Genomic DNA, 18506 nt, shown 5'->3' with positions numbered 1-18506 from the left:
TCAACTCGGTGTAATAATGCCTGAATAAGGTTGAGGCCCACAAGGCAGTATACAGAAATGGAACATTAAAACCAAACTTTAAACAATACAAAAAACACTGCTCTCCTGAACCTCAGCAGAGATGGAGGCAGTCCAACATACCTTGGGTGATCCACAGTTGAGGTGCTGCTGCAGAAAATGCCCTGCCCTGCATTACCATTAACCTTACCCCCTTTAGTTAATATTGTCCACACTGCGTGGCATTAGTTTTTTCCCTGTTTCAGACACTGGTTTTCCCCAGCCCTACCTGTGGATGCCAGGGATTGAAACTGAGACCTTCTGCATGCAGATCATGCACTCTACCACTGAGCTGTGACCCTATCTTGTCTCATTGGTTTCAAAGGGTCTTCTCTAAGCATAACTAAGTCTGGATCTATCCCAGAGTGCTTCCAGATGGTGGGTTCTAAATGCTAACTGTATCTATGCCATCTTTTCTCCCATGTTAACAAAAAAGTTGGATGGAGCAGTGGGAAAACGTGGGAGAGTTACAAGTGGATGATAGTGTCACTTGGACCTCACCCACGCCCCCTGGTAAAATTCCACAGATGACACATGTTTATTGCACATCAAAAACCTTGTCTGGAAGCACCCCTAGTATTTAAAAATAAAGGTAGAAAGTTTGTTAATAAGTAAATTGAGGGAAATGGATGGACAAAAAGGTTCATAGTACCATTCCATTGCAATAATTTATCAAATGCTTTTCTAAAATTAGTACCTATTGCCTACATTTTAAGATAAGAAATGTTTTTGTTTACGCAAAATGCTCTTACATTTTGTTCCCTGAATCACATCACTAAATCACAATGTGCAGTACTGTCCTGAGGTAAAATGAACACACTTATATTCTTGGTAAAATGGATATCTATAAAACTCCTTAATGATTCAATTCAAGCATTGTGAAGGTAATTGAAAAGTGAATGAGTATTCCTGCTTGGCTAAACATTTGAAATTACTCATTAAAAAATGTTGAAAACTCTTACATGCCAGAACCTGAAAATAAAAACATTCTTAATCAATGACCCAGCTTGCATGGTAATGGCATGGCTTGTTAACCCTGCTGGGAGTGCTGGCCAGATTTCCTTAAACTACCCTCACTGGTGCGACTTGCCGTATTGTCTGGACACAGGCAGCATAGCTTGAGGGGGGCAACAACCCACAAATAACCCATGGGCTGTTGTTGGGTTAATCGATGGTTGCTGCCCCCACCCTCATAAAGTCATGCCACCCAGGTTCAGATGACACAAGCCACACCAGGAAAATTACTTCTTATTATGGCTTATTTCCCTGGCTGTGATCACGTGAACCAGCCCTGTGTCTTCCACAGCTTGACACACTGACCCAGACTACACAATCAAAACAAGTTTTAATATGCCATGGTAGCTTAAATTAGTCCATGGCATGTGCCAGGCACCATTTCCCTAATTACCTGCCTGGGCATGATTTATTGTGTTGTCCGAAACTGAGTGGCATAACTTATTTGGGAGGGAACAACTCTCAGATAACCCCATGGCTTTACACAGGATAGCTTAAAGGAAAAGAAAGGAGGGACAGCTGATAGTCACTACCAGGCACAAGGCTCGTCAAGAGTTTGGTTTTTGAAGGATAACAGCACATCTGTAACCCTATAGTTCCACGATGTCTGCTCCTCTGTTTTCACCACCATTTCTGGAAACCAAAGAGTAACTTGTTGTTGAAAATCTCTGGCAAAAGGAGATCCTCAATGAATTGAGCTCCCTGCCTGATATATAGGTGTTGAGTGTGGTTCAGGAACGCCCTCTTCATATGATTAATGTGTTAATGGGACTGATCTGTGGAGTATGTTTGTATGACTGTCATGGGTATGTATGTATAACTTGCAGAGGGAACAATCTTATGGCCACTAGACACTTTCTAGAAGGCCATAGGATTCTTCAGTTTCTGGGAACTAAAGATGGAACCAGGGCTCCAACCTCCGAGTCCAGCACCTGCTCGCCCTGCTTCCTCCCCTGCTTCTTCGTAGCCAGTGTGATTCTGCCTTGCCAGCTATGTCTCAGTGCTTGGAAACAGATGAAGAGAGAGTGAAAAGAGGGCAGTCCCAGGGCAGGGAGAGGGGAGACTGCCATAGCTGCTTTTTGCCCCTTCCCTCTCTGAAGCCACTCCTGGACAGGGGAAATAGCCTATTTAGGTAAAATTCAGGGCGGCTGGAGCCTGGAGGAGAGGTTTCTGCCAGGCTCCAGCCGCCCTGCATAGGATGGTGGGCAGCCTCTGATTTCAGAGGCTGGCAACTATCCGGATAGGATTATCCCTTTAATTTTATTTTATATGAATTTCAAAGGGTGAGTTCTCCTTAACACTCAATCACACTTCATATTTATTTAAAATATTTTTAGGCTGCCTCACAGCCAAAGATGCTAAGGTGATTCATAAAGCAGTGCAGTTAAAAACAAAACAGTGAAGTCCAGTTAAAAACAGCAGCTGAAAACTGAGGTAAAACCAGAAAGTGCAAAAAACAAAACAAAACCTTGCAAACTCATTAATTAAAATCTCAGGAAAAGATCATCGTCACCTTTTAGGTATTTGAAGAGTGCTATCATGTCTCCCCTCGATCTTCTCTTCTCCGGGCTGGACATGCCCAGTTCTTTCAGTCTCTCTTCATAGGGCTTTGTTTCCAGACCCCTGATCATCCTGGTTCATCCTGGTTGTAAGCTTGAAGGCAGGGACTTCATTACTACTGATATTTGGGGTGTCTGGGCCTAAAGAGTGGGACAAAAATGCTTTACAGGAGTAGCAAATAAAGTTGCAGAGACATAACGCATTCCGAACTGATGAGAGACTCCCGGGACTTCCACCTCTGTCCCCCTCATTGTACAAGCAGCATTGCTTGCTGACCCCCGGATTTTGCTGCCTGGCTCAACCTGCAAAGACGAGTGATTGTTCTTGAATGCTTGAGAGGCTGCATTCCATGGCCGGCTGGTTTAATTTATTTATTTTATTTGCAATATTTGTATGTTACTCCATATCGAGACAGATTCTGGAAAGGTGAACAGCCGGTTGTTGCCTTCAGCTTTGTGTGTGGGAAGCCATGCTGGTCTGGGCTAAAGTTTTTAGACACCAGAGTAAACTGGCGTATAGCTGGGGCGGGTGGGTAGGTGTTGGAGGAGGTCTCTGGTGGTTGAACCTCTGTGGGTTACACTTGAAGAACTTAGGAAGCTTTTCTCACATCCAACTCTTTGTTTACCTTGCTTAGTATTGTCTCTTCTGATTGGCAGCTGGTTTCCAGGGTCTGTTGCAAAGGTATCTTTCACCTGTGGCTACCTGAGATCCTTTAACTGAACATCCTGGGCTGGAACTTGGGATTTTCTGCAAGCAAAGCAAGTGTTCTATTACTACCATGTTTTTTAAACTGCCCAGAGAGCGTTGGCTATTGGGCGGTATTGAAACGTAACAAGTGGAATGAAACGTCGCAGTCCACCCCCGTCACTGTCCAATTTCAGTAATGATACCGGCTTAAGGGCGCAATCCTATGGGGAGGCCCATCAGCCACCAGATCCGGAGGCTAATGAGCATCTTATGCAGGGTGGGAGGAGCACGGAGGCAATCCTGGCCTTTGCAGCTTTTAAAGCTCAGCTAAAAACTTTTCTTTTTCCTAAAGCTTTTAAAACTTGATGTTGCTCAGACTTTAGACTGTTAGCTATACTGTTAGTTTTTCCCTACCCTGTGCCTGTTTGCATTCTCTTCCCCTCCTTATTGCTTTACTATGATTTTATTAGAATGTAAGCCTATGCGGCAGGGTCTTGCTATTTACTGTTTTACTCTGTACAGCACCATGTACATTGATGGTGCTATATAAATAAATAATAATAATAATAATAATAATAATAATAATAATAATAATAAAGGTAACAACTGAGAGCTTCTCCACATGAAGCTAAAATCCCGCATCATTACAGGGGCTTCTGCTTCTGGATTCCTGGCAAGATAAGATCGGTTGCATTACACACAAAGGCCAAAATCTGTTTCCCTCGTCAGCAAGTTCAATATCTTTCATTATACAGCCACTAGATGGCACTGTGGTATAGTGATATTCCAGAACTTCACCAGAAATATATCTCATTATTTTATCTGTTATTGTATTTTTGGATGTTTAAATAAAGCTGCTATAATGGCCAGAAAGAATGGGAAGGATCCTGAACGTTGATGACATTGTGTAAAGGACCCATCAAAAAAACATGAGTGACCAGTCACGAGAGTACGATAAAGGCTTCATATAGAAATGCCCTTGGTGTCCCTAGGAAGAGCATTCCACAATAGGAGTACCATTGCTAAAAAGACCCTATCTCCAGTCAACCCCTACTGCTCCTCTGAAGGCAGCAGCAGCACTGATGCAGCTCTTAATGAATGGGAGGAATGATCCATATCTTCCAATAGCTGTCTATTAAAAGGGATAAACAAGCTAGCTCCTTGCATCATAATTCCTCTTTTTCTCACACACATCTCTCTTTCCTTCTGTCTCTACACAACAGGGGGTAGTGCAGTGTGGAAAGTGTTTGTCATTGCTCCTGAAAAATGAACACCTGTACAAGTTATAAACAGAGTTAATTGCATTAGGATGGCCTGCAAGGTCATGAAAGTTGTATACCAGTCACAATAACTTTGAAATTCTTTAATATCAGAAGCTAAAGATTCCTTTGTGTAGGCAATTAGCCATTGTCTTTTGACAATGTTATGCACACTCCTTGCCAAGTGATGCTGTGTTTAAATAGGAACGCCTGAGGACGATTAAAATGTCTAGGAAAGGGTGTTTCTTCAGTCTTGCCTGCTCTCTTTCTAGGAGACTTCTTTTTGATGAGAAAATCACCACCTTTAGTTAATCAAGACATTACCTAATACACGCTTCAAAGAGATCAAACTTTCTCAATGCAATCTCTATTAAAGGGGCTTACTCTGTTGGTGGTGATCCAGAAGTGAAAGTAGGACAGGTTCCTATGAATCTGTTAATTTCATCTTGACTTACTTTAAATGGCGGGCTGAAAGATGTTGCATGGCAAAGACAAATAATCCAGTCTACCTGGGAACCATGTTGTACAAATCACTTCCCACAGGATATCTTTTTCCCCAGGTGTAGCATTTCTGGATTTTGCAATAAGTAAAAGTTAGTGGATTATTTCCAGTGTTAGTCCCATTCATTTCAGTGGGTCTATTTTAAGTAGGACTAACATTGGATAGAAGCCATTATGCTTGTATGGTAGGTAGTGGGCCAGTTCGCATGGGTTGTTGTTACATGCTGTTAGGGATGAGTCAGAGAGAGTGGGTGTGTTGCCTGCAGTACATGAGCCATTTCCCCTTCAACAACCTACCATCAGCCTGCTCATAGGTTGTTGAATGTAGCATGTGAACTTGGAGCCCTGGATTTTTTAGGGGCTTAATAACCTGGCAGTTACCTCAACAACAAACCACAGATCAACCGCTGGGTTTAACCCCTAATACTCTGGGTTCGCACATTTATTTTATTTATTTATTGCATTTTTATACTGCCCAATAGCTGAAGCTCCACACTAGGCATGTGCTCCGCTCTGGTTAGAAGCGCAGAAGCAGGAGCGAATTGGCCTGCTCCGCCTTGCCCAGAGGCGGAGTAGAAGTGGACAGCGGACCCCTAGAAGCAAGGCGAAGAGAAGCGCCCATTTTCGGAACGCTCCGGTTTCCGCGGTCCGATCCGATCGCCATCTTGAAACATTTCGCCCATAGGATTGCATTGCGGAAAAGAAAGGGGGACAACTGTGTTGTTTTTGAAGCTATCTTTCTGAAAATTCTTGTGCTTGGAGAGTCGTGGATGGGGGTCATTTTGAGACTACTCTCAGCTCTCTGCGTGCTGTGGTTCGTGTGCTAGAATTTTTTAAAAAACCGGCGGGAAAATACCTTTTCCAAAGGGCTGAGGGGCAGAGTCAACTCCCGGTCATGATCACATGATCCCAAAGTTGGAGGAGGGGATAGGCAAAATGGGTAACTTGGGATTCTGGGAACTTCTCTTTCTTAATCTGAATGGACTTTTCCCAGTGTTTTTTTAAAACAGTAGCCCCACCAAATGCACAAACACAACCTGAAATCATATACTAAGCCGAGCACTGCTACCCACCCTAACTTTGGGGAACAACTGAAAAGATGTGGTGCAAGGGGATGAGCTCCCCAAGGGCATCCCATGTGGACATGCCCCCACTCTCTCCTGTACTTGGAGGGCCATTAGAGCCCTCCAAAGAGAGTAACCCGGTGGAGCAATGCCTATCATGAGTTGAAGTGAGAGTTCTACTCCTCGGCTCTCATGGTGAAGCAATGGCTTTCATGAGTTGAACTGGCAGCTGCTTCCCCCTCCCCTGGGCACATCCCCCTATTGCTGGTAAAAGACAGATATAGCCTTTTTTTAAAAGTTCTTCTTGTTTATTCAGCAACACTGCTGCTTTTAATTCCACCCCTCCTTCGTTTATTTATTTATTTATTTATTCCATTTTATATGCATTACTGGCTTATCCTTGACTCACTTCCTTATGCCCCCAGAAATGTCTGCTGCCTGCCTGCCTTCCCTCTCTCCTCCCCTGCCCACCTCGCAGGGATGTTGTGTGTGTCTGGCTTTGACTCAGGGGAGAAGTCCTTCCTGCGCTCACTTAGAGTTTTGGAAGTTCCAAATCCATTTTTCAAGTGTGGAAGAAGATTCATACTCCCCAATTCATGGCATGTTGGGATTTCCTTTGAAATGGCCCCATTGAGAGGTCTGCAGGTTTAAGCCCCGTCAAAAATCAGGGGATAATGGGACTGCCTTGAGTCTGGGCGTGTGTGTGTGTCCCTGGATAAGTTATCATGGTGGCGAGTTTGAGGTTTTTAACGTGCAAATTGACGGAGCTATCGAAAGGGGTGTGAATGGGGTGTTGGATTTTCATAAATTCCCCAAAAATCAGGGGATGATGGGACTGCCTTGAGTCTGGGTGTGCGTGTGTGTCCCTGGATAAGCTATCATGGTGGCGAGTTGAGGTTTTTAACGTGCAAATTGACGGAGCTATCGAAAGGGAATGGGGTGCCCGATTTTCATAAATTCCCCAAAATTCAGGGGATGATGGGATTGCCTTGAGTCTTGGCGTGCATGTGTATACCTCCATGAGGTGTCATGGTGCCAAACGTGAGGTTTCTAACTTTCACAGAAAAAAAGTTGTATACTTTTTTAGCTTAATGCAAGCCTATGGGGGGGGGGAATGGAGCTCCGATCCAGATCCGGAGCTCCACAGTGGAGCGGAGCGGGCATAGGCGGAGCAGGGGCGGAGCGAAGTGGCCCAATCCGCAAATCGCGGATCTGGAAGTGAAACGGAGTGGGGGGTCCGTGCTCACCCCTACTCCACACGGGTGAGCACATGGGAGGCAGGGCACCTGCTCTCTTGCGCTCATGCATTACAACCCATGGGTTGTTTAAACCATGGGCTATCATTACATGTGAATGAGTTCAATGTTGGCCACATGGTCCTGGACTTATAGTTAGCTGCTTATGATATGCATGTATGTATTTTTCTCCTAGTTCTTTCAGAAGACAGCACAACTGCTTGCATCCAGCCTTATGAAGAAGTACAAACCTCTGTTACGGATCTATTGGATCAACAGGACAGTCTGGGGAGGTCGTTAAAATGTCATCAAAGCCGGGAGCTACCCAGAATTCCCCCAAACAATGCCATAGATACTGCTCTCACTACAAGAAATACCGAAAGTGATCAGGGGCTGGGAATGGAGGGGCCCTATGAAGTGCTGAAAGACAGCTCCTCTCAAGAAAACATAGTTGAAGACTGCTTGTATGAAACTGTGAGAGAAATTAAGGAGCTGGGAGCAGCAAGCAACACAGAGAAGAGCAAACCAAAAGCTACGGTGATGGTTAACGGAAGTCTAGATCATGTTCTTGAGCGCAAGATTGAATCAGCCGAGTATGCCTCAGTTGACAGAAATAAAAAAAGTCGCCAGAGTGCCAATTCAGAGAGTCCTCTTAGCAACACTCCAGATGTGGAAGATGAACTCCCACCTCCAGTACCAGTGAAACTCCTTGATGAAAATGAGAATGTCCAGGAGAAAGGTGCCAAAGAGGAGGAAGTGGAGACAGAAGGGCCCAGTGAACCTGACAAGGTACAATTTATGTTGTTTAATCATTAAAGAGTACATCGTTGTTTGAGTTTTGTTCCTGATGTTTTTGTATAGGCTATGGCAAATACTGTCCTTTATCAGTAAAGGATGGAAATGAAGGTGGCGTTAGCTAATTTACCAAAGGCAGTAGGGATTTTCTGGGATTTTCCGCTGACCTAAAATCATAAGAATAGGAACATTGACCACATTATTGACATTTACTGTAACATGTTTCATTGTTTGTGTGTTTATGCACATGTACATAACTGTGAGACAGTACTCTACTTGCTAGTAAGGACAAGGAAGTATATGCATTTCAAGACTATTAAAAAGTAATTATTCCTAAAATGTTTCCAGACATATGCATGGTGATTATTTTTCTTCTACAGGCAGACACATTACTTGCCAACTGGCTGTTAATTAGTCTGTCTCTTGTTTTAAAATCATTCCAGATAGTCTAGATTGAAAGCAGAAGCAACTCAGATTGCCATTGGTGGCAACAGAAAAAGCAAGAGATAATAGAATTCCTGGCCTCCAAATTACTCATTTAACTGAAAGCTCATTGAAGTTTAAGCAGAACTTCTCCCAAATTTTATTCAGCCCAACTGAATTTAATGGCACCACTTTAGCTTAAATAGATTATGGATTGCCATATTCCTAATGGGTCTATTCTAGGCCTCAACCTATCAGTCTATATTCCTTTAAACTACTTTGAACATCTTAAAGCAGCAAATTAGGGAGCTACTCATTCCCACAACTCCACAAATCTGGTCCAGAGCAAAGTGCTTCACAATTATAATAATTGTTTCCCATTAATTGTTTTAATGGGTAGATTATTGTCCATTTTAGGACATCTTTTGGGCCATGACTGGCTTTTTCAATGTCTACTCACAAGTATACATGTCTACTCAGCAGTAAGTCTCTTTCAATGGGGCTTACTTCCAGGTAAGTGGTTCAGGATTGCAACCTTACTGTACTGCTTGAAACAGTTGAAGACTGTCTCATCAAATCGCTTTTAATGGCTGCTTGTATTTTCCATTTATTCTGCTGGATTTTGTTTTAGTGTTTCATTATTATATTATAAATGTTTCATTTTATTATTGTTAGCCTTCTTAAGTTCTATAGTGGAAAGGCAGGATAAAAAATTCAATTATACATTTACTGAAAACCTATCTGTTTACTTTGGCTTTTTCCCAGGTGTGAGATACCTTTGAACCAATTTTTAATATAATACATGTGTATTTGTGTGTTTTATACTTTGTAAATAGCTTCTGGATTTGTTCAATGAGAAGTACTAACAACATCTAAGGTCCTCCTCCGGGTGCCTGTTCTGAGTGAAGCTCGGAGGATGGTAACAAGGGAGAGGGCCTTTTCTCTGGTCGTTCTCCCCCCCCCCCCCCCCCATTATGGAACTATCTCCCCGATTAGGCCCGCCTGGTGCCAACATGGTTATTTTTTTGGCGCCAGGTCAAGACTTTTCTTCTCTCCCAGGCATTTAACAGCATATGTTGAGTTTTAACTGACTCTAGAACTAGCTTTGGCCTGGCTGAGTGTTTAAAAATTGTTTTAAATGTTAGCTGTTTTTATGCTTTTATACTTTTAAATTTTGTATATTGATTTTTAATGTTCAGTTTTTTAACCTTTGTAAACTACCCAGAGAGCTTTGGCTATGGGCGGCATATAAATGTAATAAATAAATAAATAAATAAATAAATATGTTACTACTACTATTACTACTAATAATAATGAATTATATTTAATAGACATTGTAGTACTACATTACTACAGAAAGCTAATATGAGGAACTGAAAAATAAGAATAGAATTATTATAATTATTATTATTCCTGCCTTTTTTCCTCTTGCAAGGAACCCAACGCGACTTAAATGGTTTTGCTCTCCATTTTATCCTCACAACAACCCTGTGAGGTGTTGTTGATTGAGAGTCAGTGACTGGCCCAAAGTCACCCAGTGAGCTTCCCCAGGACTGAGCGCAAAATAATAACATTTATATATCAGATACATAAAAAAAACAAAAAACTGAATTGTGTTGTACCTGTATTTTTCAAGGACAGGACAGGTCTACAACTTACACAATGTGTATTAGGATCAACTTCAGTAGGATTTTTCTTCTCTGAACAAAATTTCATTAGACAAACACTTTTCCCCAGCTCTTTTGGGACTGCTGGCTGTCACTCATTGATTAATTCTTCTAAGTAGAACTACTGCAATCCATTCCCAGTTTTTATACTTCCTGACACTGTATTTCTCTTGAATTGTAGAGCTACAGAACAGCTAATGTAGCTATTTGCCCAAATGCCTAGGAACCACATTGAAGCGTTTTTCAGTGATTTCTCTGACATAGCAGGAGAAATATGGTTTATACCAGGGGTGGGCAACATCTGGAGGTCTGTGTGCCATTTTCATCTGGCTGCCGCCTGCTGGCTGCCACACAGTCAGTTTGCTGTCAGAATTGCTGAAACACAGCACTACTGTGGTTAAATTTAGCTTGTTTTCAAGCTAAATGTAACCCTTTTGGCCTTCCATCGTCAAAAGTACCAAATTTAGCTAGTAATTTGGCCATTTGGACGCTTTGTAACCACTATGGATTCCATATATATGGGGAGCAGCATCTCACCCATATGTTGCATATTGCTCACACCTGGTTTATACTATGCCTAACAATGTGAAAATGGTTTTCATAATATATTGAAGATGGCAAAAGTTCTTTTTACAAACGATGTCATGAATTCTACCTTTCCTGTATTTGATTAATGTAAAAAATTAAGGGCAAAATGCAGTACTTCTCCCTATCTGTCCCCATATGTGCAGCTCAAGATTCCCTTCTAGTGACATCCCACAATGAATCCCCTTCCTGCATATACTGAGCAATCCACACGCATGCTACTACATCCCCCATCACTACTACATTCACACGTGATGTAGTAGTGATGGGGGACTTCAATTACCCTGATATCTGTTGGGAGACCAATACTGCCAAAAGTGGCCCTTCCAAGAAATTCCTGACATGTGTGGGTGATAACTTTCTCCTACAGAAAGTGGAGGAAGGAACTAGAGGATCGGCAATCCTTGACTTAATATTGACCAATAGGGATGACTTAGAGGATAAAGTGGCAGTTACAGGAACTCTGGGGGAAAGTGACCACGTCATACTTGAATTCTTGATTATGAAGGAGACAAAAGTTGAGTGTAGCCATACACGTACTCTGGATTTTAGCAAAGCTGATTTTAATAAACTCAGAACTATGATAAGTAAGGTCCCATGGCAAATGAGCCTAATGAGAAAAGGAGTGCAGGATGGGTGGGAGTATTTTAAAAAAGGAAATTTTAAAGGTACAGTTACAAACAATTCCAACAAGGAGAAAAGATAGAAGACAACAGAGGAAACCAATGTGGCTCCACAAAAAGCTTAGAGATGACCTGAAAACAAAAAGGGATACATATAGGAAGTGGAAGGAAGGCCAGGCTACAAAAGAAGAGTACAGACAAGTGGCGCAGAAGTGCCGAAATGGCGTCAGGAAGGCTAAAGCTCAGAATGAGCTGAGATTAGCCAGGGATGCTAAAAGCAATAAAAAGGCTTTCTTAAGATATGTGAGTAGTAAAAGACAGAGGAAAGAAATGGTGGTTCAACTGCTTAATGAGGATGGCAAATTGATAACAGATGACAAAGAAAAGGCTGAAGTGCTCAATTCCTACTTTGCCTCAGTCTTCTCTCAAAAGCGGGTCTATGACCCCCCTGGAAAAAGTGAAGCAGAAGTTGAGGGGGCAGGATTACAGTTTGAGATTGATAAACAAATGGTCAAAGAACACCTAATTTCCTTGAATGAGTTCAAATCTCCTGGGCCCGATGAACTGCATCCTAGAGTAATGAAGGAGCTAGCGGAAGAACTCTCAGAACCTTTGTCTATTATCTTTGCAAAATCATGGAAGACGGGTGAGGTGCCGGACGACTGGAGGAGGGCTAACGTTGTCCCTATCTTCAAAAAGGGCAAAAAGGAGGAATCTGGGAACTACAGACCAGTCAGTCTGACATCCATCCCTGGGAAAATTCTGGAGTAGATTATAAAGAAGTCAATCTGTAAACACCTTGAAATCAATGCGGTGATCAATAGAAGCCAACATGGATTTGTCAAGAACAAGTCTTGTCAGACAAATTTGATCTCATTTTTTGATAAGGTAACCTCCCTTGTGGACCGTGGGAACGCTGTGGACATCATATATCTTGACTTCAGCAAAACTTTTGACAAAGTACCACATGACATTCTGATTAACAAACTAGCTAAAAGTGGGCTAGATGGAACAACTATTAGGTGGATTCACAGTTGGCTACAGAATCGGACTCAAAGAGTACTTATCAATGGAACCTTCTCAAACTGGGGAGAGGCAACGAGTGGGGTACCGCAGGGCTCAGTCCTGGGCCCAGTGCTCTTCAACATTTTTATTAATGATTTGGACGAGGAGGTGCAGGGAACGCTGATTAAATTTTCAGATGACACAAAATTGGGTGGGATAGCTAATACCCTGGAAGACAGAAACAAACTGCAAAGTGATCTTGATAGGCTGGGGTGCTGGGCTGAAAACAACAGGATGAAATTTAATAGGGATAAATGCCAAGTTCTACATTTGGGAAATAGAAACCAAAGGCACAGTTACAAGATGGGGGATACTTGGCTCAGCAACACTACAAACGAGAAGGATCTTGGAATTGTTGTAGATTGCAAGCTGAATATGAGCCAACAGTGCGATATGGCTGCAAGAAAGGCAAATGCTATTTTGGGCTGCATTAATAGAAGTATAGCTTCCAAATCACGTGAGGTACTGGTTCCTCTCTATTCGGCCCTGGTTAGGCCTCATCTAGAGTATTGCATCCAGTTCTGGGCTCCACAATTCAAGAAGGACGCAGACAAGCTGGAGCGTGTTCAGAGGAGGGCAACCAGGATGATCAGGGGTCTGGAAACAAAGCCCTATGAAGAGAGACTGAAAGAAATGGGCATGTTTAGCCTGAAGAAGAGAAGATTGAGGGGAGACATGATAGCACTCTTCAAATACTTAAAAGGTTGTCACACAGAGGAGGGCCAGGACCTCTTCTCGATCCTCCCAGAGTGCAGGACACGGAATAAAGGGCTCAAGTTAAAGGAAGCCAGATTCCAGCTGGACATCAGGAAAAACTTCCTGACTGTTACAGCAGTGCGACAATGGAATCAGTTACCTAGGGAGGTTGTGGGTTCTCCCACACTAGAGGCATTCAAGAGGCAGCTGGACAAGCATCTGTCAGGGATGCTTTAGGGTGGATTCCTGCATTGAGCAGGGGGTTGGACTCGATGGCCTTGTAGGCCCCTTCCAACTCTGCTATTCTATGATTCTATGATTCTATGCTTGGGGGACTCTTTGCTTATATAGAAAAGCCCTTGGATTTCCTTGGCTTTTCTTTTCAGAATAGAAAACATCCACTGCATGTTTAATAATTATATATTGTCTGTCAAAGTCCAATCCTACCATGTTAACCCCATCCCATTTTCCTGGGCTTTTAACTAAACCATTATAATAGCTTTTAACTGGAATACTTTAAGGTCCTTTCTTAGCTATTGGGTTTATTTTATGCTGTTGTTCTATTTCAGTTTTAGTTTTTGTATTGTTTTATTGCTAGTTTGCTTTGGGCCTAAGCCATGGTTAGGGCGCTAACCCATTTTGAAACAATTGGGTAGTGAGCATGTTTAAACCATAGTTATATAGCCACCGTGGTTAGGAATGGTTCATGTGACATGCTAAGTCATGGTTCACATGACACTCTAAACTATAATGTTTAGCTCAAAAATGCTTAATCATTGTGGCTTAGCATGTTGTCTGTAATTATCCTAAAACAGGATAATTGTTTTACAATTTTATTGTAACCCCTCATGGATTCTGTGAAAGGGAAGGCAGTGTAAATATATTCTAAAGAAAACTACCTAAAATTACAGCAAAATAAACTGCAGAGAATGCAGTATTCCTCATAGTTCTGCCTCTGTGTTGTCATGCAGGGCTCAGTAACTGATCTAAACTTGTAAGGACCTTCCTAAATGTAAGAAAATACAATGGAAATTATAGTACCAGTTAGGGAATTCAGTAATGATTTGTAGTGATATTCTAGCATTGTTGATAAAGCAGGAAGGAAGCAGCAGCCAGGCACCTCTCCATCGTGCCTGGGTCCAGCTCCAGCTGAGAGCCCCCTCCCTCCTGTTGCCAACTGTCAACTGTCACTGCTGAACTTTGCAACTAAGAATGTAGTGCCTGAATTTGCTTTGCTTTACCCCCTCCTCCGCCCTCCCAATCCCCTTTCCTTTTGTGTCATGTTTTTTAGATTGTAAGCCTGTGGGCAGGTACTGTCAAGAAATATTTTTGTTAGCTGCCGTGAGAGCCTTTTTTGGCTGAATGGCGGGATAAAAATGCTTAATTAATTAAATAAATAAATAAAGCATTGAAAACTGTAAATAAAAATCTTATGATCAGCCAACAGCTTGGTTTTAATTGTTTTCATACATAGATGTTTCAGGGGAAAGCTCAAAGAACTGGAGTCCATGCTGTTATTGGATAATTTCACCCATAATTACACCACTCATACCAAGGGACCTGCTGTATCTCAAAGCTCTACTTAAACTCAAAATTGTTTATTTTTGAAACCGCAATGTGGGTTTTAGCTAATGTAGAAATGGATGGGTATGCAAATGACCATTTCATATATGTTGATTCATTGCAGAAGTGTGCCAATGCTATTACCTGTTAATAACGCTTATTTCCCTGTCTTTTTCAGAGGCTTAGTTCACTGTCTTACAAATCTCGAGAAGACGACCCATCTCTTACAGAAGACGAGGTGGGTTTCTCCTTGCATGAAATGTAATAATTCTTTTTACAGCAATAAGCATAAGTACTGTATGAATAGGATCTGAGAATAGTGATCAAATCTACAGAGGAAAAGATGCCCCCAAACACAAAGCCTTATATTTTATTTATTTCATGTCTTGAAGCCCTATGTTTACTGCATTTTAAAATGGAGGAAGACATTTTCTGTTGCTCGTTGGAGCTCACGTCTTGTCCATTTAAGGAGTGTCAGCATTGATTTGGGGGGCCAAAGCTCGAAAGAATTGCGCATGTGATTCTGCTTGGGTCCCAGCCACTCACCTCGTCTCATTGCGACTCCTCCAGCCCCATGAACAAACCTAGGGTGACCATATGAAAAGGAGGACAGGGCTCCTTTATCTTTAAAAGGAAATTTCAGCAGGTGTCATTTGTATATATGGGGAACCTGGTGAAATTCCCTCTTCATCACCACAGTTAAAGGTGCAGGAGCTATACTAGAGTGACCAGATTTAAAAGAGGGCAGGGCACCTGCAGCTTTAACTGTTGTGATGAAGAGGAAATTTCACCAGGTTCCCCATATATGCAAATGACACCTGCTGAAATTTTCTTTTCAATACAACTGTTAAAGATACAGGAGCCCTGTCCTCCTTTTCATATGGTCACCCTAAACAAACTTCTCCCCGAAGCTCAGGGAGCCTTCAGGAATGGCCTGCAACTAGCAAGAGGATTTGCAGCTGGGTCTGGGGCAGCAGGAAAGAATCAGCAAAGCCCTTCATTGTATGAACATAAGTCACTTCTGCTTGTACTAGGGATATTTTGGAGCCAAAACTGATTAGTTTGATTGATTTTAGAAAGAGAATTACCCACTGTCTTCAGGAATTCTTCTTTAAAATATTGATAGTCTTATAACTGCATTTTCCCTTTGCCAAATAACAAATGAAATACATTTGAAATGCAGTGAAACCTTTTAAGGCCCTGGGGTAATCTATATACATGGTGCATATTTTTCACATGGAGTATATTACAGAAAGACCCCACTTTTGACCAGGGCTTCCTTAGAGATATTTTGTTCTGGCTTAGCGCTGGACTATATGCTTTACTATTCCCAAGAATTTCCCCCAAAATAGCATGATGAGTTCTCTGACGTTAATTGTAACATTTAGAAAGGTTTATCACATGATAGCCATCATGATGTTGAATATCTCATATTCAGTGGGTTGGATCCAGATTAAAGCAGACTCATTGGAATTAATGGGACTTGTTAATAATGAATAAGGATGTCAGATAAATCCACAATGGAATCAAATGACTTTGGATTTTTATGAATCCGATTCTGCAGTAGACTGGCTTTTACCCAGTCATGCAGATTCCACAGTCTTACGGTCCGTTTTTCTAACTTTTTGGAATTTTGCACACATTTAGTAATGGAAAAATATGCAAAATAAAACCCAGCTGAAGACATGCACTTTCCCCCATAGGATAAAGCATAAAAATGTGCATTTTGTGGGATTTCCACATTTTTACAAGTGCAAATTTCTACAAATTCAGAAACAAAAAAAATCTGATTCTGTTGATGAGTGGATGACAGAACAAACGACACCTGGCAATCTGCAAAATGCAGATGGAACAGATTTACACAATCCATATATCCCTAATCATGACTTAACAAGTTCCATTGATTTGCTCTAAGTATGAATAAATCTGGATCCAATCATTTGACTACAAGATTTCATTTCAGCAACATGACAAGTCTAACATCATTCCAGGTTTTAGTAACAAGGGGCTGTAGGTTCCTTGGAGTGCAATAGTTTCCTCTAAGGGCTGGTTATAATCTCAGTCCAAGAAATTGTATTTATCGTACTGAGAACAAGTCCTGCTTCCTGGTGTGTTTAGGACTTTTTCCTGTCTAAGCATGCATAGTATTGTGTCCTTAATCTCTTACTAAAATCCAAGTTAACTAACCACAGAGGGAGTCCAAAGACACAGTGCTCATTTTCAGTCCAATAAAACAGTTGTTACATCTGAACTGGCCTATATGCAATAGTATATATTACTCAGTGAATTATAAAACAATAGGAAGACATTTGCTATTTTTATATACTTATTCCCCCCCAACCCTGCTTTCCTACCTCCTTTTAGATTTCAGCAATGTACTCTTCTGTAAATAAGCCTGGGCAGGCAAGCAGAGACCTGGAGTCTACATATACCTGTATTCCAGAAATTGTACCTCAGAAATCACCATCTACTTGCAGTGGCCTCTATGCCAGCATGAAGGACTTGGAAAACACCCCACAACTTACCGCCTTGCCTCAGTCATCAGACAGACTAAATGGGGAGTTGGAGCCAGACTATGAAGCAATTCAGACTGTAAACCATGAGGAAGACAGAAGTGTTTTTGTGCCTAACAGCAGCCAATCGGTCCTCTCACAAGAGAATGACTATGAAAGTATTGGGGACTTGCAGCAAAACAAGGAAATCACCAGGCTTTAATTCTATCAAAGGGCAAGGCTCTGGGAATGGACTTCTTGACATGTGCTCCAGGAGTTCCAGGGTGGATCTACTCCATATCACATCACTTGTGCACTAGACTCACAGCCAGACATGTGAATGTGTCTCCACTGAAAAATGCATTGTGTTTGAAGTGTTGTCAGGTGACATGAAAGCTCACTCTGAGGTGTTTGATCTGTGATGGCTGCTTCACACATGAAAATTATTTTATAGATGTAACCTCACCCTGGAGAGCAGGACAAGGGCTATCGCTCCTTTTGAAGAACAGAGAGAGGCCAACTCGAAGATAAAATAAGCTGCTTTTTTAAGAAAAAGAAAAAAAAGGAAAGAAAAAAACTTTGCATGTCTTGCCAAGATGTATAGTATTATTTAGGTTATTGTCACCATTAGAGAAAGATAAAATCAGAATCAACGTTGAAGGTACTGAAAAGACTTCCACAAAGAGAACCAGTGTTTGGTAAAGAGTGCCATGTTTGTCACTTGCTAATAGATATATAGAGAGGGGGCAGGAATACACACACACTATCATTAAAAATCCAAGTTTCAGTTCTCTTTAAAACGTTACTTTGTCATCTGTTTCAAAATCTTTTAATTTGTACTTAGAAGTTGTAAATTCTCTTAGGATGTTTTCATACATGCGTCATGCCGTATGTCCATGATGTCCAGCAAGTGGTGTGGAATTGTTCACCGCCAGACATATAGGCACGCAAGCAAAGTGCTACATTGCAGTAACCTGCTTAATGAAGCGATGAGGACTTTTGACATTGTAACTGATCACGCAAAGCTCACCTGAATCTCATGCTTTGGCTTTCGTCTTTCTTTGCAAAGCACAGCCATTGAGATGCTGGAGGATGGCATTTGCGGGAGATCTGCAAATCAGTTCCTGAGAGGCTACAGCAGACATGGTGGGGAGGTGGTTTGCCGTTCTACTTGCGTTGTTGTGGTTGACTACAGAATGGTGCTACCATTCACAAGTGAT

General features: G+C 41.8%; 1 protein-coding gene across 3 annotated transcripts in view; it reads left to right on the top strand.

The window, feature by feature from the left end:
* PAG1 (phosphoprotein membrane anchor with glycosphingolipid microdomains 1) overlaps nucleotides 1-17816 on the top strand; it is a 103107-nt gene extending 85291 nt beyond the window's left edge. For all 3 annotated transcript variants that reach the window (XM_063130885.1, XM_063130886.1, XM_063130884.1), the window contains exons 5-7: nucleotides 7574-8166; nucleotides 14973-15032; nucleotides 17159-17816. In XM_063130885.1, the coding sequence (XP_062986955.1) occupies nucleotides 7574-8166; nucleotides 14973-15032; nucleotides 17159-17509 (1004 nt within the window). In that variant the 3' untranslated portion in view covers nucleotides 17510-17816. The remainder of the gene's footprint in view (nucleotides 1-7573; nucleotides 8167-14972; nucleotides 15033-17158) is intronic.
* The last annotated feature ends 690 nt before the right edge of the window (nucleotides 17817-18506 follow it).

Source organism: Elgaria multicarinata, chromosome 7 (genome assembly GCF_023053635.1).
Source record: "Elgaria multicarinata webbii isolate HBS135686 ecotype San Diego chromosome 7, rElgMul1.1.pri, whole genome shotgun sequence".
Lineage (NCBI taxonomy): Eukaryota > Metazoa > Chordata > Lepidosauria > Squamata > Anguidae > Elgaria > Elgaria multicarinata.
The sequence above is the reverse complement of the archived record's forward strand: the minus strand, read 5'-3'. Positions and strand labels throughout refer to the sequence as shown.